The following is a 20,959-nucleotide window of genomic DNA, read 5'->3' as shown; positions in this document are numbered from 1 at the left end:
CAAAACTCTGGACCCTGTCAACACATTGTACTTCATTATGTATAAAGATTTGAAAAAGATTTTTTCACTGAACCTAATTGATTTATTATTTTAATCTTTAGGACTCCAATAGAAATTACTTTCCGACCCCTGTTCTATGCAATAAATGAGAATTTTTAAATTTTACTATTTTGTATAGTTGCAACTTACATAAAAAATCTTTTAACTTAATTTTTGATAATTGGTAATTTGTTTTAACATTAAAACTAGTAACACAAAATTAATCTAATCATACAAATGTTCTATGTTGGGTATGATTTGAATAGAGAAAACAAAATGTATGCTATTAACTTAATAGACACCCTAGTCTTGTTCGAAAAAAAAATTTATTCTTAATTTAAGTATATTCTGTATCACATAATCCAATAAATGTTACACTTTGATCGAATCGTCATACATTGATAAATTAAATATATTACACCTATTATTTAAAACTAATATCAAATTATACTCTACATAGTGCGGGTAAGTCGAGAACGAATTGAATTCAACCCAAAAATACACAGTTTTCGACTAAAAGCTCCTTAATTAGTAAATTTACGTCTATAATATTTGTTTTTATGTCACTTTCAAGGTACTAATGTAATATTAATAATGATGTTGTTATTCACTTTTCATTTTATGAACTGACATTATAGTGTATACTGTATTGTAAAACATACATCAAATGCTTAAATTTTGAAGTCTTTAATGATGTAAAATATAAAACTATATCCATTATTATGTTGTATAAGAGTACTACATGCAACAATAATGTTGATAATTTTTATCATGTTTGCTGTCAACAAGACTATTCTTGGGAATGATAATCAAAAGGTCTACGATAAAACTGTAGCAGTGTAGCTAATGTATCTGTCGTAGAATGTGGATTTAATGGATGTTGAATATATGTTGCACGATAATATGGTATATACAAAACAAATTTGACATAAAATATAAATCATTCCATTTATTATAAAAACATATATTTTCATATTAAAAAAATATTAAGTATGCATCCTTTTTTATAATTAAAATATATATTATTTACGTGGTTTTTGATTGCATTTATATTAATTTTCTAACCACCAAATGTGTAGTAAACAAATATCACAATATTTAATTCGTCAATACTGTTTTATGGGAAATCCCTTTGGAAGTAAACATTGGCAAGAATCAGATAATAAATTCGATTTTTTTATACCACTAGGTTGTGATATATTATTCATCAAAATCTCACTAAATTTTAGTAGTAAAGTATAAACTTAACATATTAAATTAGTATTTAGCCTAATACAAATTAATCTAGTAAAAATAACATCAAATAAAAACGGTATTTGTAAAATTAATATAAATGAAATTTATGCACAAAAGAATTTAAAATTGAAATAAAACTTAAATATGTATAAAAAAGTTCTAAAATTTTTTATATATTAGAAGAAAAAGTGTGCGATTAGGTAAAAAACAGGAACATTATAGTTAAAAAAAATTCCACACTAAAAAACTTTTAACAGTCAAGAAAATATAAATTCAACAATTTTAAATTATATTAGACACATCCATATTCATACCAGTTTGTATCTTCTTTCGTTAGAAGTGTTTTACTGGAGCGCACTGTTGAGTTGTTACTACTATCCTTAATTTCATCATCGGTAATGTGAGGTAATCTAAAAATAATATTGTTTAAGTCTAAAATTAAAAAAAAAATTAAATTCTTAACATAGAAATAACATTTTTTTATTACTTATGTTCATTACGATATGAAGGAGTAAGTGGTGAATTTGATAATGAATGGCTAGCTATAATAGATCCTTCATCAACATCCTTTAGTAAAACACAAAAATAAAATGTACATCAATTTACATTTGTTTTCATACAACTATTATAATTTACTTGTTATTATGAACACATAAAACAAAATGTACAAATGCAACAGTTTTTTTATTCGTTTTATAAAAGCAATTTAAATTGCATAAAATAATTAATACTTTTTAGCCTTTTATTAATATTTATTATTTGTAATATTATCTTATGGGTGTTTGCTTTTAAATAACTCAGAAACTAATATTTCCTATGACGTTTTTGAAATTGTTAATTAACTATAATAAGTTAAATTTATATTATACTTGCATACTCAAATAAAGTACTAAGTGGATACCAGCATCAAACAATATTTAATGCTTTTAGATTTCTAATTTATAATACTTTCGGTAGAACTAGCAATTGCATTTGGGCGCTTGAACATTTTTTTGTTGCATGCAAAATATAGTGTCATGGGCACCTGCAGGAAATTTATCAGAAAGAGGCATAATGACATTAAACACCAAAAAATACAATAAAAAATGTTTATTCCTCGTAAACTACAAAATGTGTTAGAATTATATGAAATCAAATACCAACCCCATAAAAATAAAAAAATATCGATGAAATATTTATAAATCAAAATAAAAGTTAAAATGTTCAACATTCTATTTGAATTCCAGGAGGGGGGGGCAAATGCCTCGTCTTGCACCCCCCCCCCTGCGGGCGCCTATGTATAGTGTACAAGTGGCTCAAACATAGCATAATCACATTTGCTCAAATAAGGTAAAAAAAAATAAACAGTTTAAATGTTACCACAGTTTTAGCGTAGACAATAGCATAATAAGACAAGAACTAATGCAAGTAAATCTAAAAATAATAAAGATATAAAAGCTTACGTTTTCTTCACCAGATAAATAAAGAGTTTGACGTGTTCCTGGAGTTCCTAAACTGCTTAAATTGTCGGAGTATTCTATAATAGAAAATGTATTATCTTTTAAATAATTATTGATTTGTATTAATAAGAACCAAGTAAAAGAAATCTAACCTTGATGATTTGATTGGTTGTCATCTAAATCTAAACTTGTATCTGAATCAATCCCTCTTCTAGCCATATCTTCATGCCAAGACATACGACTCTAAAACAAAACATAGAAACACTTTAATTTTGAAATACTTTTAGAACTAAATCATCTGCATTAATCTTTACTCTATTCGGAATGAGATTGTACCTCGGCAGCCAACTTGTGCGCATGGGCATGGCTTTACTATACAGCAGGCCTGCAGATAGTTGACTCAGTAGGGTGAATAAACGGGTGTTGTCTGACTGCCGCTCAACGAAAACTGGTTGCCACCGAGGTACAATCTCATTCCGAATAAAGTATAGTCATTAAAATTGTGATGTATAATTTGTGTCATAAACAGTAACTTAAGGTGGGATAACTAATTTTCTTCTGGTTTGGTTACAATTAAATTGGTTCTTGAACAAATCATTGACTTTTAGAATTAATTGCTTAACTGTATTAGTTTACAAAAAATTCAAGCTACAAAATACTAGATGGTGGTTAGAATAGTGAAGTGACATTTTTAAAGTGCAGCACTCGATTGAAATTAGCTAAACCAATTGTTGCCATCATGTGCTGAAACCTCTTCCTGAGTTCACTCTTACATAAGTATAGTTTTAATCACCTCTTTTTATTGAGTTATAAAATATTTTATTTTATTCTATTATAATAAATACACTTTATTCACCTTATTCATTAACTCTGTACCAGCTTTTTTTACTTTTCTTATCCAAGTAGATCCAAAAGTTTTTCTAAATATATAAAAATTAAATTCATTAACTTATTTGATATTAATAATATTCAATATTTTAAAATCAACTTTCAGTTAATTGTAAAGATAAATATAAATATATATATATAAATAATCAATTATTGTAAGTTATATTAATATTTTAATTACTTCTTTGTAATGCTGCAACTATTGAGCTTTCTATAATGATCCATTATTTTTTCTTCAAGTTTTTCTTTCTGACGAGATAAATGATTCAATTTATCACTAAAAATAAAGTATAAATAAAAAACAATTATAATTAATTATTTTTAAAAGTATTTTAACAAACGTATTATTTTTTTCTTCTAAATGATATTGTTCTTTATCTTCTAATGATTGCGTTAAAAGCTCATGGTATTGTGTAATTAACATTGTAACATGTTCCATTAATGATCTTCTATCTTCCACAAAAGTACTAGTCATTTGTTGAAGTACCTAAATGCAAAATAAATTTAAATATAATAATTGTCTGTTAATAAAAAATATTAGAAAAAAGTAATTTATTACCATATAGCGAGCATTGGAATCTGTTAATTTAGATTTAAGAGATTCCATCTCTTTTTCGTGTACTTCGACTAATTCTTTAGCATCCAATCCATTTCTTAGATCAGCTTTAAGTTTTTCATTTGCTGTAAATAATGCTCTAAAATCATCCTAACAAAAAAATGAACCAAAAATTGTGAATTTATAGTTATTTATAGTATAACATTAAATTCCTACTTTTAATTTAGCATGCTCTGCTGGTAAATGTTTAACTGTCATTAATTCTGCTTTAAATTGTTCATTTTCACGTTTAAGTTTGGTTTCAACACTTTTCAACTGTGCTAATTTTTCTTTAAGAGAAAACCTGGCTTCTTTGAGATCATTTTTTAAGGAATCTTTCTGTTTTAGTTGTTCTTCATATTCAAGTGTCAATTGATTGTGTAGTATTTGAAGTTTAGAAAAAGCTGCGTTAGTGGAATCCAATTCTTTTTGTGTCTAATAAAATACAATTAACATTTACATAATTCTTTTAAATATAAATTTAAATATTCAATTACTTCTTCTTTCTCTGCTGCTAACTGAGTGTTTGCTAATTGCAATGCAGTATGTTGACTATTCAAAGAATGAACTTTAGATTTTAAAGTTGTTAAATCAACTTCCATTTGAGCAACATTAACAGTTTTAAATTCATGACACATATTAGTATCTTTAGTGATTTTCTCCCTTACAGCTTTCACTACTTCGGGACTTGAAACAATTCTGTGAAATTATTTTAAGGTGAATAATTATAAAAAAAATTAGATTTATTTATTATACTCGAAATAATTTCAATGATGAAAATTTTGAGTGATTGTTACAAATTACAATTTTATAAATTATTAATAATAAAAAAAAATTAAATTAAATGGCACAAACAAAATGTATTTAATTTCCACTAATGTATACTTTTTCTTAAATCGACAAACTATACCGTTTGTAATTTTTTTTTTTACTGTAACATATGAGATTTTTAAATTTCAAAACTATTTTTAATTACAGTATAGATAAATATTTTTCTTACTGATCTAATACATTTTCTGGTGGAGCCGACTGATCCAATGCTAAACCTAATTTATCTAAGTTTTCCATAATCTGTTGAGATTTACGTTTTTCTGATACCAAATCATCTTGAACAGCTTTGGTGGCTGCCACTTCAACAGTATATTTACTTTTCAAATCATGAAATTCGTTTTCTATAACACGTAAACGATGTATTTGCTTGTCGTAATCTTCTACGTTTTTATTTAACACTTCTTTTTCTTTTTTTAACATATCAATTTCACTTAATAAGTTATCTATTTCTTCTAATTTATTCTAAAATGTAATACAAAAAATGTGATTAATCAAATATTTAAAGTTACAATAAACATATTTTTTAGACAATGAAATTAATATATAGATAAAAATCCAATGCATAGGACAAAATATTCAAATAAAAAAAATTATAAAAACCTGTTTAAAAAGAGAATATTAATACATTAATTTTTTAGTTACATTGATTGTACATTATTAAATCAAATTTGAATATAATTTAATAATACAGTAATAATAATATGTTGGTTGTATTATAAAACACATATAATAGGCTTTAGTTATCGGTATTACAATGAAATAACATAAGTCATATTTGTAATCTATATCATAGTAGGCATTATAAGTTATTCCAAGCCTAACTAAAAATGTTATTATTATACCTATTATTCAATGTTTTTAAAATGTAATTTAAAAACGAACAATTTATCAACTAAAAAATTAATGTATTAATAATTTTTTTTTAACAGGTTTTCATAAATTTTTTTATTTCAATATTTTTACTAAACATAAGGTACATATTTTATTCGTGGATATTTTGATCTTCAATATTTTAGTTCAAGATTTTTAGAAACCATGACAAATTATTAAATTTCAAGTATGATTCAAAACAAATTTTAATATGCCAAATTAAAATGAAAATTGATGTGCTTGGGTTTTAAATAATTTTAAATTTTATCCCAAAAAGGAAAAATAAAAAATATATATATTTACAAAAATAATCTCAATTACTAATTACAAAGTCTACCAATTGTAATTTAAAAATTAAATATTTAAACAATTTTGAAGAATATAAAATAAAATAATTGATGTTAAAAATAGAAATATACTTACATCTAGTGTTCCTTTTAATTTTGATATATCTTTTTCTAAATTATTATTTTTCAACTCCAAACCTTGAACAAGATCAGATTTTTCATTGGTATGAAGTGAACTATTTTCTTTAATTTCTTTTTCCAATTTTTTGTTTTCTCTTTTCAAACTTTCAAGTTCTTCAGCTTTAATCTATACAATAATAAAATAATATTTTTTTTTGAATTTGTTTTATTTTTATATATATTTTATTTAAACTCACCTCAATTTTTATTTTTAACAACTCATTAGTTTCAAGTAATTTTTTATATTCATTCTTTATATTAGAGAGATCATTTTCAACTGATTTACAATGCTGATGTATACGATTTCTATTATTTTCTGTTTCTTCCAGCTATAGAAATAAGCATTTAAGGATATCTATTAATTTTTTTTATGTAATTCAGTAATTGGAGTCAATGTTATCACAATTTTTATAAAATTATAAAATATTTTTTTTTTAAACAAATTTTAAATTATTACAGTAAAAAAAATTGAATGAATAGTTAATGTTTGTAGCTTATTTTAGTTTCAACTAAGGATTACATATATTTTAATTTCTGTGCATTAACGGTTAGGTTTTTTGGTTATTATAATCATATTTAATAGGCTTAAATATTGCAAAAATTATTTTAATATCATTTGATGAAAAAATTTAAGTACGTAAATATCATTTAATTAATTACCTGCAATGAAAGCAACTTCTTATCTTTTTCTAGTTCTAGTATTATTTCATTATTTTGATGTCTAATATTATCTTGTAAGCATTCTATTGTTGATGTAAGTTTTTTATTTTCCAATTCAAGTCTTAGAGCATGTGATTGAGCACTGGTACTTAGTTGTTCACACAAGCTATTATCTTTTGAACCTAAAATATACATATTTTATATTAAATACAAAAACATGTACAACCAAAAATAATAAAATATATTGCATAGTAGGTTATTAATATAAACATATTATGTTAGAGAATTTTTTAACACTTTTAAACCCTCAAGAGGACACCACACCCGCATGTGTTGTCTCCGTCTTACAAATGTATAATATTGCAAATTTTTGTTCAGTAGAACTTATGATTATAGTGGAACCTTGATTATCTGAGTTAATCGAAACCACACTAAGTTGGGATAATAGAAATTTAAAAAAAAATTATTTGTAGAATAAACATAGAATTATTATAACATATTATGTTATGATTTCATTTTAATACATATGTGTGTTTAAAGATGTGTACACTTTATAACTGAAAAGCAGATATCAAAACAACAAGTTTTAACCAGGTAGAATGAAAATATATATACATACATGATACATAATATAAAAATAATGTCCAGTAGGTTAGGTATTGATAAGCTAGCCACACGTGAACATTGAAATAATAAATATTATTAAATTATGTACATAAACATATGTACTAATAATATTCTGCAACTGGACTTGTGCATCGTGGTATTTTATGCATTGATGTTCGGATACGTGAAATGAAATGAAATAACATTAAGATAATACAGAGTTCATATAACAGAGATTTAGAAAATCAAGATTCTACTGTATGTAAAATATTTATATTTAAAAATGCTCATATTTCACTTAAAAATTAAAATATCGTAAAAAAACAACCAAAGAACACAGATAATGTTTTCACCTTGAAGTTTGATAATAGGTCATTTCACTTTAATATTTAAGCTCAACAAACAAAATTGATCCTACTTAACAAAAATTTGACATGTTATAGTTTGTAAGATGGAGACAACACAGTGGGTGTAGCATCTTCTTAAATATATTTAACTTATAAATGAAAACTAAGTTTCTGTTTTTATTTTAACATAATTGTAATCACTTCAAATCTACAAACTATGAGTGCTGACACACTTGTTCTTATGAATTCAGCTTAAACTATAAGTAGTATTCTCTTTAAAATGTTTTAAAATTATAAATGATACCCATCTTAAGTGAAATAATTTAACTAAATACCTTTGTTAAAATAATATCATACATCATTATTCTAGGATATGGTAAAATACTTGCCGATATGATCAAAATAACTATCATTATCAATTTCTTTGTTAAAACTTTCATTACATTGGAAAGATTTATTAAGTAGATCAAGCTGTGCATTTTCATTGATAAGTTCATCAATTTTTCTCAAATGTGCATCACGTTCTAATGTCATGGTATTGATATTTTGTTTAAAGTGTAACAATTGTGATTCCATTTCTTGTAACTGAGAAGCTCGTCTTCGAAACTTAATAAGTTGCTCTTCAAGAGTTTCTCTTGTTTCCTGGAGAAGCAAATTATTTTGTGTGAGCTCTTCTTCCCTAGATTTATAATAATCTAAATCTCCTAATTTTTCTTTATATTTTTTTATTTCTATTTCTAGGTGTTCATAATTGGATGCTTTTTCTCGTAAAGCATCTACTTCATCTCTATATGCTTTTGCTGATCTAGCATCTACTTTGATTTGTTGAAGCTGAAATAATTGAAAAAGATATATTATGATAATTATAAAAAAAAATTTTATTTGTATATTTCATTTGTTATGTACCTCTTCTTTTAATTTAACTGCTGTGAGATTAGTTTGTTCAAGTTCTTCCTTAGCTTCAGCTAATGCTTCAGTTTTTTCTTCCCTATAAGTAAATCAAACATATATTTATTTAAATGTTTGTTTATAATAGTTTTATATTATGAATATTTACAATTCATGTCTAAGTTTTCGAAGCTTTGCTTTCCAATCAGCAAGTTCAAGGGCATAGTTTTGATTATCACCATTAGAACTAATAGATATGGTCAAACCACCAGCTTCTAAAGGTTTCAAATTAGAAAAACGCTTTTCTTCTAATTCTGTCCACATCTAAAAAATATTTTTTTTTTTTAAATAAAGAATATTATATTATTACATTTTTGATTGATTATAATATAAATTGGTATATTAAAATAGCTATTTAAAAAATTATCTTGCACATTTAATTTAATATATAGTGTATCACTTTGTATCATTTTTTAAATAAAATTTTAATAAGGGAAACTTAATGTTAGAAAAATATATATCTGTCTATACGCTTTTTAGTTTCAAGATGTTTATTCAAGAGGACACATCTTGAAACTGAAAATGAAGAAATGCATATATGTGAAAAAAATATTCATTTTACAGATGTACGGTTGATAAATGTTGAGTATACAGTGAATGGTGATAAATGGAAAAGGGTATTTTATTTTATTAATTGTTTTTGAAAATTTAAAATTAATTTTTTAAATTCTATTATATAAAATTAAAAATAATATAGGTTGAATATTACTTATCAGGTCTTATACGGTATACTCTTATAATCTAAGACCGTGATATAAGATGTGTTGCTGCACACATGTCGGCTAATAACTACATTATTTAGTTTCAATTGGAAAGATAGGACAATTTTTATTAAAACGGCAAGCATAAATTATAAGTAGTTAACATTTGAAATTGGAACATAATTAACTTTAGTAATAATTAATATTTTTTCATTCATCTTAATTTGATTAATATAATTTAATATAAATAAAAATAATATTTTAATATAGTCACCGTAATGCTGTCATATCATTAAAAGTTATTAGAAAGATAGTGTTCAACAATAAAACAAAAAAAAATTTAATTAGTATATTGTGGATAGTGAAATATCAAACTATTATTAATGTTAAAAATTAGTATTATTCATGTTAACAGCAGCATATTATGTCAAAAATAAGATTTTAGTTGCATTAATTTATTTTAAAAACAACTGCAATTTTGAATTGGATATTAGAAAAACAATAGTTGAAGAAAAATATTCAATACTCAAGAAAACTCCAATATTTAATACAATTATACAGTATTTAAAATGTACAAAATTAATACTACTATATTATAGAGAAGAAATAGTATTTTAACTATAATATTTAAATTATTTATTATATTAGTTATATATGTCTGAAATCTGAATTCACTTTCTTATCAATAAGCAATTATATATACCTAAATTGTTTTTATTATGTTATAGCATATTTTTAGTTACCTGAAGATATTGATCACGTTCTTTAACCAATTGCCGAATATGAGAGATCATGAGGTCAGTTGTTAATTGCTCTGCATTCTCTTGAGTAATTACAATTTGCTGACTTTCAGTTATCTATAAATTTAATCAACAATTATTTTGTTATAATTAAATAATAGTGTGTTCAAATTAATACAATGTATTACTTGTTTTATATAATGTACAAGAGCATGTTGAGATTCAATAGGCAATGTTTTTATACGTTCAATAAATGATTCTTTGTTTGGACATTGAACTGCACAACCAAGCAATAATAACAATAATAATTTCATATCTTCAAAACTTTGTTTTGAATAAGGTTCCCGTCCTAAACGTAAACAATCAGGCATTGTCAATATAACCTGCCCCAGTTCTTCCTAGAATATTTACAATAAATTAGTTAAGTATGCAGTACTATATACTTAAACATTATATTAAATTACTTACTTCATATAACATTTTAATATTTTTCAAAATACAATTAATATTTTGGATTCTAATGGATGGATCATTTTGACCAGAAACAATGGTATGATATAACGGTTCAGGATCTCTGGAAAATCAAAAAAATATATATTTATCAATTATAACATAAAATAAATAAGTTTCATAGATTGATAAGGACTGATACTTACATCAAAAGTAATACTTCATAAATCAATGTCCCATCAATTAAATTTTCATATACACTTAATTTTTCTGGCTTGTTTAAGCATGATTGTAACTAAAAAAATTGTCAAATTATATATTTAATACATTTTTAGAGCTTATATCTTGTTTTTATTTAGAGCATGCATGTTTAGTAATTTATATAATACTAGAAGTTTCCAACTCTAATATTGACACTGCTTGCATAACCTAGAATGCCACGAGCACATCAATGTAAAGCCAATTATCCAGATTTATAAATATGACTTATTTATAGGTCACTTTAACTAGTTGAATCTAGTATATATTTAGAATATTAGTATAATACTCTTAGACTAATGGAAAATATTTCAACATAAAATACAAGGTATGAATATTTAAAAAAATGACATAACATAAATCAGTTTTTATAAAAATGTTTTTCATTAATTAATAGAATTTTAGTTTCTAAGAGCAAATTACTAAATAGATATATCAATCAATAATCAATTAAGTAAAAAGTAAGTTGATCAAATGAAAGATAGTGGTAAACGCTGAAGATAACATTGAATAACAGACTTACCCAAACAACTAAATGTTCCTGCATAAATTCTTCTTTTTCTGTTAATGTTATTTCCATGGTTAAACATAAATAAGTTCGAAATATTATAAATGTTAACAATCTGTTAATGTAAAAGGATCATATTCCTGCTATATAAAGTTTAACATTAACTAAACATACATTTATAAACAACCCAGTACATAATTACTTATTATTGCACTATACCCAGTAAAACAAACATGCATTTAAAAATCTACAACAACCTTACTCTAGAATAATTAAAAGTTAAAACTGCCTATTGTGAAAAACTAAAAAAAAAACAAAAAGTAAAAGTAATTTAGTAATAATATAAGATAAATTGATAATAGCAGTAAACAAAAATAGAAATACAGTATGACAACATCAAACAGCATAACACCTGGCCACTTTTTATGATTACAACTCAATTGTAGCTGTAATGAGGAGGATACTGCCCGAGCCCCATAGCAAAGCACATGGTTAGTGATTGGCTACACTGGATGCATTTTTAATTTTTGAATGTGTACTTTAATAGTAGGTAGTTAATAATCATAGTGTTATATGGTTTTAATTTTTTAAACTTGGAATCCATTGGATCATAATATACTTGTGTGAGTTTAGAGTTGTGTATAATCTAAGTTTTTAAATAATGTATTACTGTAATTTCAAGATTTTAACTTCAAAAAGTCAATACATTGGATTGATACTTTGCTAAGACAGACCAACAAATAACAAGAATGATCCTCAAGGAAAGTATTATTGGGTGCATAACTACAGTCCTATGGTGGATTCTGATTATATTAAGTTATATTACTTGCTTAATAACCATCAAATAATGAAAATTTTAGTTCTTATTCATAATGCTGAGTAGTAGCAATAATTTCTTATGATGTTTTACAAATATTAATGCTCTGTGTTTAAGAAGGTATATTTTCCTAATTCTCCACATGAAATTTGGAAATTCAATGAAAAGACCTAAATTGATCATTTTAAATATAAACAAAAGTATAAGACACCAAAAACAATGTATTTCTTTAAATAGCACCAAGTAAGTAACAATAGTAATAATATATAATAATAAATAAAGTATATAGTATATAGGATTTTGATTATAAAAACAATGTATCATTAAAATTAGTACAACAATTTAAACATTGGCTAATACAAATATATCTACAACTCTTATGCAAGTTTTTCCTTCGGTTCAATCTTGGTAGCCAAGTATTTGTAAACTTGAGGCCAAATTTCATTGGTAGTTTTTCCTGAAAATTTTGCTAAAATATTTTGCTCAGCATAATATTCTAAAATAGGTCCAGCCATCTCAGAATATATTTCTAAACGTTTTTTAACAGATTCCGGTTTATCATCGTCGCGTTGCATTAATGGTTCACCAGTTACATCATCGTGACCAGGTACCTTAGGAGCATTAAAATCTGTATTGTAGACTCGTCCACTTGGTGCATGTATCCATCTACCTGTATATAATTGATTGAAGTATAAATTTATCAATCAAAATTGTAATAAGTAACTGACCTTTTACTCTATTGATAATGATATCAAATGGTACATCGAGGCTAATAACTACTTGAACAGGTGCTATTTTGAATAGACTCAATGCTTGCGGTTTTGTCCTAGGGAAGCCATCCAGCAGCCAGCTACGATCAGCAGACGATAGACGGTTCAACTCGCTACCAATAGTTTTCAACATCAGCTCATCGGGCACGAGTTGCCCATTAGACACAAATCTGGGCAATAATAAAAACTAATGTTAGCACTTGCATACTATGACCCAAAATATATGTTTGGGCAAAACATTAATAGGCTGAGCATCGACATTTAACCATCTATATGTGTTTTAATATGTAATGGACTATTCTCAAGCAGCTATATAGGCGATGGCCAGTATCTCCAGACTCCTCCCATCACCAATACTTCTATTTCAAATAAACTTAAAAATCCCACCTATTTATACTAGTTAGACATCCTAGTTTCTGATTTCATACCTAAATGCAATATTAATTATTTAGGAAACCACTCAATAATTGACATTTATAGGAAACAAAGATCCATTAACTCTTAAATATAGGAATTGAAATTATTTATGTATATTATTATAAAATAATAAATAGAATATATTATTATAAGTAATTGAGCAACAGCCTCTAATTATATTAAGTTATATAAATAAATAATAAATGTACAAAATACTTCTCATCTCCTAAATACCTATGACCTACTTGTACGGATGGCTTACTTGTTGACTTGGATTCCAATGTCAGTCTTCTCTCTTATCATTTTTCGTAGTATGTCACCACTGGATATGTGTAACATGTCGAACGATCGGACTATACGTTCTGACACAGTTCCTTTTCCAGAGCCTGGGGCACCCATAATCAGAGCTTGTAATAGTTTCTTCGTCGATGGCATACCTATTTGTTTTATTATATTTCACTCGGACCGTAAAAAAACTGTTATATGTAACAGTTAAATAAACAATTCTTTTTTAGTTTTTCTGTCGTAGTTTTGTGCAGTTTATCCTGCGTTTGTCGCGATGAAATTGGCATTTGGCACTCACAATATTTGTCCTATTGCAACATTTATGCTACCCGGAAATCTAATAAATGATACGTTATATAACTTATATTAGTGTACAGTAATAAACAATAATAAATTATAAAAGTATAAACGGATGCCGTTATCATTTATAAACGTGCGTACCTGTTGAACATTTGCCCTCCAAAATTATACTAATTAGACGATCAGCTGCTACCATTGAAAAGAGATGGTTGCTAATCGCACAGCATAAATTATATTACTGCGCTTATTTTATCTGAGGAGTATAACTGGTAGTGTACTACTCGGTCCAGTCGGTTCACGCTAGGACAAACTAATCAAGATCTGTAAAAAAATTTTATAAAATATCCATCGACCAACTTGTCCATCATTGTTTATTAATCCAGGTCAAAAAATTTGAATTATTAAAATTATAATTTTAAACGCTTAGATAAAAATATTGTAATTATCTACAATTAATAGAAAATGTTAATATTCGTAATGAATGATTCCTAAAATGGCTTAAAAAAATAGCTCTAAATTAATACTCTAATTGGAATTTAAACACAAAAAATTGGTTTTATGTTAATTACTGATTGGTGTCTGGTTCTGACATAATTAATTATCTTTATTTTTGTCTTTCACTATTTACGTACAGCGTATTTCTCAGGTCCGTTTCGCCAGCACTACCACTTTCGAATTTTTTTATCAAACCTCAGTATTATGTACTTTTTTTTGAAAAATTTTGTACACCCCACAAACGCAACCAAATCGCCTTAGAACTCATTCGTTAAGATAGAAACAGCTGTACAAGGATCCAGTCTCCCAGAGGACTGAGGCATATTCAAAAAGAGATCTAACAAATGAACAGTAAAGGACTTTGAGTTAGGTGGACAACTTATTTCCTTATAGATATTCGTAAAACAAAGTCAAGTGTTTGGAGACCTTTACAACTCATAGCTTCCATGTGAGAGTGAAAGTTCAACCTACGGCTAAATATAACACCTAAATCTTTTTTCCTACTCACCGATTCAAGATTTGAGCTATTAATGACGTAGATTAAGACGGTAAAGTTGATAGAATAGAAATTTCGACACCTCGAGAAAGACATAGACTGTCATTTTTTAGTATTGTATTGTAACATTTGTAACCCGACTAAATTAAACCAGGTAACCATGGAATTTACCTCATTTTGTAATGAATTGCAATCTGGCCAGTCTGTTAGTGTATCGATTCTGCTAAAGATTTTAAATCATCCGCAAACATAAAAAATATTCAAGAGGGACTCACATTTTTAATCCCGTTAATAAGTAGTTAAAAAATCAGAAGGGACACGTGGACTCCTTGAGGGTTTCCCGAGGGAATTCCAATAACATTAAATTGTATCCAAAAACCTTAACCCATTGAATTCTGCCAGATAAATAAGATTTGAGTCAAGAGAGAACAGACTCACTAAATCCCAACTTGTTAAGAATATCCACGAGAATATGATGATCGACTCTGTCAAAGACTGGCAAAGTCCGTGAATATGACATCTACTTGAGAGTGAATGTTCCACGAAGGTTTTTAGAATGTAATTGTTAAATAAAATAAATAAAATTTTTTACAGCTTAACGGCCTGATCTAAAACCATATTGTTCAATAATAAGAATATTGTTAACCGATGACTGGACATTTTGAAGCACTAACAGCTCAATGTATTACAAAAGTAACAGAAAACATCATAAGTTTTGAATTTCTTCTTGGATTCATATTCTATACCTGAATACACGTCATAATGTCGCGGTTAAAATGTGGTAAACACAAAAGAGCTGCGAATACAAAAATATCACTATGTCAAGAATATGAAAAATATAATATTAATATTATAATTAGGGTTTGAATTTATGTATATGTATTTATGAAATCAAAATATGTAGTAAAAACTCAAAATATGTATTTTAATAATAGGTATGATTTATTTATAGGCTTTAAGTCGAATTACAGAATCTTTGTATTTTTTTTTTCGTCGGAGGTTTAATGCCAGTAATATACTAACATGGTGCTTTAGAGCGCCGCGGCAATTTGTTATGTATTTGGCGCGTGCCAATGTCCAAGGCTTAATGTGCGTAATCGAAATACGCATCTTAAGTCAGTCGACGACAGTGGTCTATTTTTAACTTATTTTAAACTTTGGACGCCCATAACTTCGAAACTAAATGAGAGCGACAAATTCTGATTGCACCATCGTTCTTAACTCGATGAGATACATGAGTTTCGATAAAAAAAATTTAAAAAATCGCTTGGCCCCTAAACTAGATTTATGCCCTATCTTTTGGTATCCTTTATAAATTTCATAATTTTTATTTTTGGTGAAGTTTGTTGAAAATAAAAGAGTTGTTGAAACTGTCCACGTCAGCACTCGAAATTGAGATATATAGAGTAATAAAGTATACAAAGTAAGTAACACTAATATTTTTAATGAACATTACTAAACAATAAACATTAGGTAAACAATATCAATCGTGTACAGTAGCAGTAGTGTTGTATATACAAGCTCCAATCGTACTGATCGTGTACAATTTGCGGCTGCTTCTGAATTTTCATAATTATCTTATTTATGCTAACCTTAGTCACCTTGACTTTGTGTTGATCACGCCATACCTAATTAGATTATGTGTTGATGAGTTGATCTGTCATTATTTCTCCTAATATAGAAACAAGAATGTCAATGTTTGTGTTAGTAAAATATATTCTATATAGTATTTACTAATGATGATCATTACTAGCAGGGAAAATACCCTAGTAATTAATTATAAAAAAAATTTTGTAAACGAACCAACTATACTCTGTCCAGCGAGAGAACGCGCCGCAAACCGATCAAGTCCAAAATCAGTTTTTCTGCGCATTCCCCAATGATACCCAGCCATAAGCGAACAAGTTTTAATAGCATGAGGTATTGGGGTTGCACAGAATCGGCGTGTTCTCTCGCTGGACAGACTATAGATATAAAATGATTACTAATAAAGCCGATCTCACATTAAAATGAATACAACTTTACCCCAGAAATATCCGAGTGATGGGTTTCAAACAATCATAAGGGCATGACTAAATAGATCTATTTAGTCATGGATAAGAGTAAGGCACTTAAACTCACTACAAGTTTCAATAATTTAGACCCAGTTCAAAATTTTACGTAAATGTTTATATTTTTTAAACTATATAGTTACGATTGTTTCAAATTGCGCCTTATTAAATTAACAAAAAAAAAAACTGTTATCATTGATATTATTTATAATTCATAAAATTTTTAAACTTGCCACACTGATGCTTATCAGTATTCTTTTGTTTTTGATATCAGATGATCATGAAGACATGACACATGAAACACATTTAGTTAATATTTTTATTTTTTATTCTTGATACTTTGTTTTTCGAAAGACGAATGAAATAATTTTAATTTTATAATTTTCGTGTAAATTAAAACAAAGGCATAAGATACATTTTTCATCACTCTAATCTTTATGTTTATGGATTTAAATTTTCACAAGTAATTATAAATAAGCAAGAAAAATGTCAACAATTGCACCTCAAAGTATGATAAAATCATTAGAAGTCGTTGCTGAAATTTTTCAAGAAGAAAATATAAAAATCTCTGTTAAAGAATCTGTTAAAGGCAGTCTTATAACAGGCATTGCAGCTCTTGTTGGAGGATTACTTGGTGGCAAGAGTGGTTTAATAGCTGGTATAGTAAAAGCTTTAATAAATATAATTTATTTAAATTACTAGCTTCATATGAAAAACATTTTATTATATATTAACCTTTGGAATTTGTAATATTGGACAGTATGTTATCAACAGTTTAAATGAGTTGTGAAATCCTAAAACGCCGACTTTTTATGTTTATGATATTATTTTATTTTAATATTTTACCATATTTTATAATCCAAGATAGTTTTAATAAAAAAACAATAAAAAAAGATTCTACTAAAAATTTTTTTTTACCATTTAAGTCATTTCATTTCTTAATTTCTGATAATTTACTTATTGTTAAATTTATAGCAAAATAAAAATATATAAAAAATATTCTTATCATAAAATTAAGTAAAAAAAATTAATTAAGCTAAAGCTACTGATGTTGCTAATTATAGTATCATTTGGTTGTGTGAGAACCTTGTGCCTTATTTTATTGGTTATGCAGTAAATGTTTATGACTTTAGGTGGAGTAATGGGTACTGTAGCTGCTTGTACAATGACCAAAGATTTTAAGTCTCTTCTACAAATTTTACATGAAATGGACTATGAAAAACAGAAAAAATTATTTGATACCATACAAAATGTAGTAACATCAATTGATATGAGTGATGTAGTCAAATTGGTAGTTTTACTAAGCACAAGTCAATCAATAAAACAAGCTGTCATTCACGAAACTATAAACTTTTTGCGCAATGAAATGAGTCTGGAAATACTTCGTAGTTAGTATAATTTTTTTTGGTGTTAAAGCAATAAATATAAATAATATATAAATGTATGTATGTTCAGCTATCTGTTTATAATGTAAAATTAATGAAAGTATAAAATAAATTGCACAATTCATTATTTTAAATAAATTATTATTGAACAGTGTATTAAATTATTTAAAGTATGTTCTTATTGTTGATTCATGATACTAATAATATAAAACATTTTATTGGGCATTTATTAATAGTTTTATTTTTTTTTTTAATGATTAATCAGACATTGGTTCCTCGGCATCATCTTTTCTTGTCAATATATCAAGATCTTCATCATCAAAGGTCTCATACGACATATCTTCACTCATCGAGCCACTATCATCTAAACTATCTGTTAAGTCATTTAATGCAGACATGAGTACATGCAGTTGTTTTCTTCTTTTATCTAGTTTTTGATTTATTTCATTTTTTGTCATCTGAAATAACATTAATTCAAACATTAATATAATATTAGCAATTATAAATATATTTATGAAAATACTTTTAATGCTTGAAGTTCATCCTTCAAATCATCAAGACGTTTAGCAGTTTCAGTTCTAGGAGGGTGTTGAATAATGAGCTTGGCTAAAACATCATACTCCATTCGATTTCGTCTGATGGTTTTGGCTTTTTTTAATTCTTCTTTTGCGCGATCTATCTCGGTTTTTGTATTTGTTATATTGTGATCAATTTCACTAGACATGTTGTCATACATTAACATTTCTTCTACATTCATACGTGAAACAGCTTGAGATTTCTTCATAGCATGTTCACACAAATTGAGGTGAACCAACATCTTCTCCATAGCTTTTTGACTAAAAATACAATTAATGTAACTATATTAATATAATAGATTTTTAAGTCTAACATAATATTATTTATATTCAAGTTTAGCTTTAATGACAGTAAATCACCATGTTATACTAGGCGACATCAATTTTACAGCAAATAACTAGGTACCTATTGAATCTTAATGTGTTTATAAATTATAAATGAGTACCTTTCAAGAGGATCTGTGTATTTTGTGTTGCACCACTTTAAATATGTTTTTAGCAAAACATTTAAACGCCTATCATCGCCAATTCCATCACCATCAATGAGCAGCTTACGCCAAATTACTTCTTCTATAAAATAAATAAATATATGTATATTATATTTACAGAAATTCTACTACAGTGAAAACTCTAAATATCGGACACCGTCGGTCGTTGAAATTTTGTCCTCTATTTGGAGGTGTCCGGTATTTAGAGGTGTTAGTTAAGGGAGATTTTACTGTATTTTTAGTATTTTCCAAACAATATATATAAAAATAAAACACTTATAAAGTTAATATATATTATATTTATAATATTTATGATCTATGTTAATAGATACCAGTCGAGTGCTCTGACTCGAGAAATACATGTTGGTTACAATTAATATTTACTTTTTTTTTTAAAAGAATTTTATTTTATAATCTGTTCAAACATATTGAACAATAGATTAATTTAGTGTATGCAAAAAAACAAATAAAATACATGGTTTACAGTGAAGAAAACTCTTAAAATTGAAACTTTGATATCTAAAAACTATAATTTATTACCGTCATCCATATTGTATGAATTGTAATGTGATCACCAACTGGAATTTAAAATATTATAAATCCCGCTATTTGAATAACTGTTAGTAAATGAAATTATTGTGACTGTTATTACTATGAATTAAGATATAAATGAATAATTGAGTATGTCAACTCTTAATTTAGGGTAATATCAAGGATACATTGTAATTTTGTAAGTTAAAAAAATTCATGTAAAATAAGATTAAAAACAACACATGAGATCATTACATTTAAAACAGTAAAAATTGAAATATAGAATTCACAAATTAATAATCAAACACGATACTATTTTAGATTTTTTTGATACATAAGATCGTAAACGTACAATACCTGTTTAATATTTAATAATAATAAAAATAATATCACACTCTGTGATGTTTATATTGATAGCTCAACAATTTCCATTTAATTTATAATAATACCCATAGACCTTATACTAATAGACGGTACATGGTAGTAGTTCCGGCGTCCACACGTGAGGGCGCTGATCAAGGTAGTACATGTACACTGCATATGCGCACAAGAACCATGGGATTGTACAATCATTATAACCGTGCGTCTTATCAATACTCACACCGCGTACTATCAAAGTTAGGAAAGACCGCACCACCAACCACGATTAAAGATATCTTTAATCGTGCCACCAACCCGCATCCACACGTCTATTAGTATAAGGTCTATGATAATACCACATAATACTGGGAAATATGATAAACAAATGATTTAAGTTGGCAACAGA

At 26.5% G+C, this 20,959-nt stretch overlaps 4 protein-coding genes and 1 long non-coding RNA gene across 7 annotated transcripts; 1 reads left to right on the top strand and 4 right to left on the bottom strand.

The window, feature by feature from the left end:
- Positions 1 to 968: 968 nt before the first annotated feature.
- Positions 969 to 11,909, bottom strand: LOC132929094 (girdin). 2 transcript variants are annotated; one of them, XM_060994190.1, is made up of 22 exons: positions 11,599 to 11,909; positions 11,024 to 11,112; positions 10,836 to 10,941; positions 10,556 to 10,765; positions 10,371 to 10,484; positions 9,036 to 9,190; positions 8,885 to 8,966; positions 8,368 to 8,809; positions 7,026 to 7,207; positions 6,563 to 6,694; positions 6,322 to 6,492; positions 5,198 to 5,490; positions 4,695 to 4,896; positions 4,375 to 4,632; positions 4,162 to 4,308; positions 3,944 to 4,089; positions 3,784 to 3,879; positions 3,571 to 3,634; positions 2,867 to 2,957; positions 2,718 to 2,812; positions 1,763 to 1,842; positions 969 to 1,685 (listed from the first exon to the last, which is right to left on the bottom strand). In XM_060994190.1, the coding sequence occupies exons 1-22, from the start codon at positions 11,653 to 11,655 to the stop codon at positions 1,568 to 1,570; spliced, it is 3,330 nt and encodes a 1,109-aa protein (XP_060850173.1). In that variant the 5' UTR covers positions 11,656 to 11,909; the 3' UTR covers positions 969 to 1,567. The 2 variants fall into 2 exon arrangements, with proteins under 2 accessions (XP_060850173.1, XP_060850174.1); XM_060994191.1 differs by having other exon boundaries at positions 2,718 to 2,791; positions 11,599 to 11,908.
- Positions 11,910 to 12,603: 694 nt separating this feature from the next.
- On the bottom strand, positions 12,604 to 14,462 carry LOC132928623 (GTP:AMP phosphotransferase AK3, mitochondrial). Its single transcript, XM_060993430.1, has 4 exons — positions 14,314 to 14,462; positions 13,850 to 14,209; positions 13,129 to 13,340; positions 12,604 to 13,070 (listed from the first exon to the last, which is right to left on the bottom strand). The coding sequence occupies exons 2-4, from the start codon at positions 14,020 to 14,022 to the stop codon at positions 12,778 to 12,780; spliced, it is 678 nt and encodes a 225-aa protein (XP_060849413.1). The 5' UTR covers positions 14,023 to 14,209; positions 14,314 to 14,462; the 3' UTR covers positions 12,604 to 12,777.
- A 2,125-nt stretch (positions 14,463 to 16,587) lies between these two features.
- On the bottom strand, positions 16,588 to 17,369 carry LOC132928626 (uncharacterized). Its single transcript, XR_009662053.1, has 2 exons — positions 17,189 to 17,369; positions 16,588 to 16,835 (listed from the first exon to the last, which is right to left on the bottom strand). It is a non-coding gene; the product is annotated as an uncharacterized LOC132928626 (long non-coding RNA).
- A 116-nt stretch (positions 17,370 to 17,485) lies between these two features.
- Positions 17,486 to 18,828, top strand: LOC132928625 (protein C19orf12). The gene is made up of 2 exons (XM_060993433.1): positions 17,486 to 17,872; positions 18,348 to 18,828. The coding sequence occupies exons 1-2, from the start codon at positions 17,701 to 17,703 to the stop codon at positions 18,605 to 18,607; spliced, it is 432 nt and encodes a 143-aa protein (XP_060849416.1). The 5' UTR covers positions 17,486 to 17,700; the 3' UTR covers positions 18,608 to 18,828.
- On the bottom strand, positions 18,661 to 20,701 carry LOC132928624 (THO complex subunit 7 homolog). 2 transcript variants are annotated; one of them, XM_060993431.1, is made up of 5 exons: positions 20,551 to 20,701; positions 20,203 to 20,240; positions 19,621 to 19,744; positions 19,123 to 19,435; positions 18,661 to 19,057 (listed from the first exon to the last, which is right to left on the bottom strand). In XM_060993431.1, exons 2-5 carry the CDS (start codon positions 20,210 to 20,212, stop codon positions 18,857 to 18,859), a joined length of 648 nt encoding a protein of 215 aa, XP_060849414.1. In that variant the 5' UTR covers positions 20,213 to 20,240; positions 20,551 to 20,701; the 3' UTR covers positions 18,661 to 18,856. The 2 variants fall into 2 exon arrangements, with proteins under 2 accessions (XP_060849414.1, XP_060849415.1); XM_060993432.1 differs by lacking the exon at positions 20,551 to 20,701 and adding an exon at positions 20,315 to 20,543.
- Positions 20,702 to 20,959: the final 258 nt, after the last annotated feature.

Source organism: Rhopalosiphum padi, chromosome 4 (genome assembly GCF_020882245.1).
Source record: "Rhopalosiphum padi isolate XX-2018 chromosome 4, ASM2088224v1, whole genome shotgun sequence".
NCBI classification, from domain to species: Eukaryota; Metazoa; Arthropoda; class Insecta; order Hemiptera; family Aphididae; genus Rhopalosiphum; species Rhopalosiphum padi.
The sequence above is the reverse complement of the archived record's forward strand: the minus strand, read 5'-3'. Positions and strand labels throughout refer to the sequence as shown.

Excerpts from the sequence above, each read along its gene's own strand:
- LOC132929094 (XM_060994190.1), bottom strand. The coding sequence starts at position 11,655 with ATGGAAATAACATTAACAGAAAAAGAAGAATTTATGCAGGAACATTTA. Across the intron at positions 10,485-10,555 it reads TTGTACATTATATAAAACAA|ATAACTGAAAGTCAGCAAAT; the intron begins GTAATACATTGT and ends TTAAATTTATAG. Across the intron at positions 1,686-1,762 it reads TCATATCGTAATGAACATAA|ATTACCTCACATTACCGATG; the intron begins GTAATAAAAAAA and ends TATTATTTTTAG.
- LOC132928625 (XM_060993433.1), top strand. The coding sequence starts at position 17,701 with ATGTCAACAATTGCACCTCAAAGTATGATAAAATCATTAGAAGTCGTT. Across the intron at positions 17,873-18,347 it reads CAAGAGTGGTTTAATAGCTG|GTGGAGTAATGGGTACTGTA; the intron begins GTATAGTAAAAG and ends TTATGACTTTAG.
- LOC132928624 (XM_060993431.1), bottom strand. Across the intron at positions 19,436-19,620 it reads TACACAGATCCTCTTGAAAG|TCAAAAAGCTATGGAGAAGA; the intron begins GTACTCATTTAT and ends TTGTATTTTTAG. Across the intron at positions 19,058-19,122 it reads ATGAACTTCAAGCATTAAAA|ATGACAAAAAATGAAATAAA; the intron begins GTATTTTCATAA and ends ATGTTATTTCAG.
- LOC132928623 (XM_060993430.1), bottom strand. The coding sequence starts at position 14,022 with ATGCCATCGACGAAGAAACTATTACAAGCTCTGATTATGGGTGCCCCA. Across the intron at positions 13,341-13,849 it reads ATTGGAATCCAAGTCAACAA|ATTTGTGTCTAATGGGCAAC; the intron begins GTAAGCCATCCG and ends ATTATTGCCCAG. Across the intron at positions 13,071-13,128 it reads CATTATCAATAGAGTAAAAG|GTAGATGGATACATGCACCA; the intron begins GTCAGTTACTTA and ends AATTATATACAG.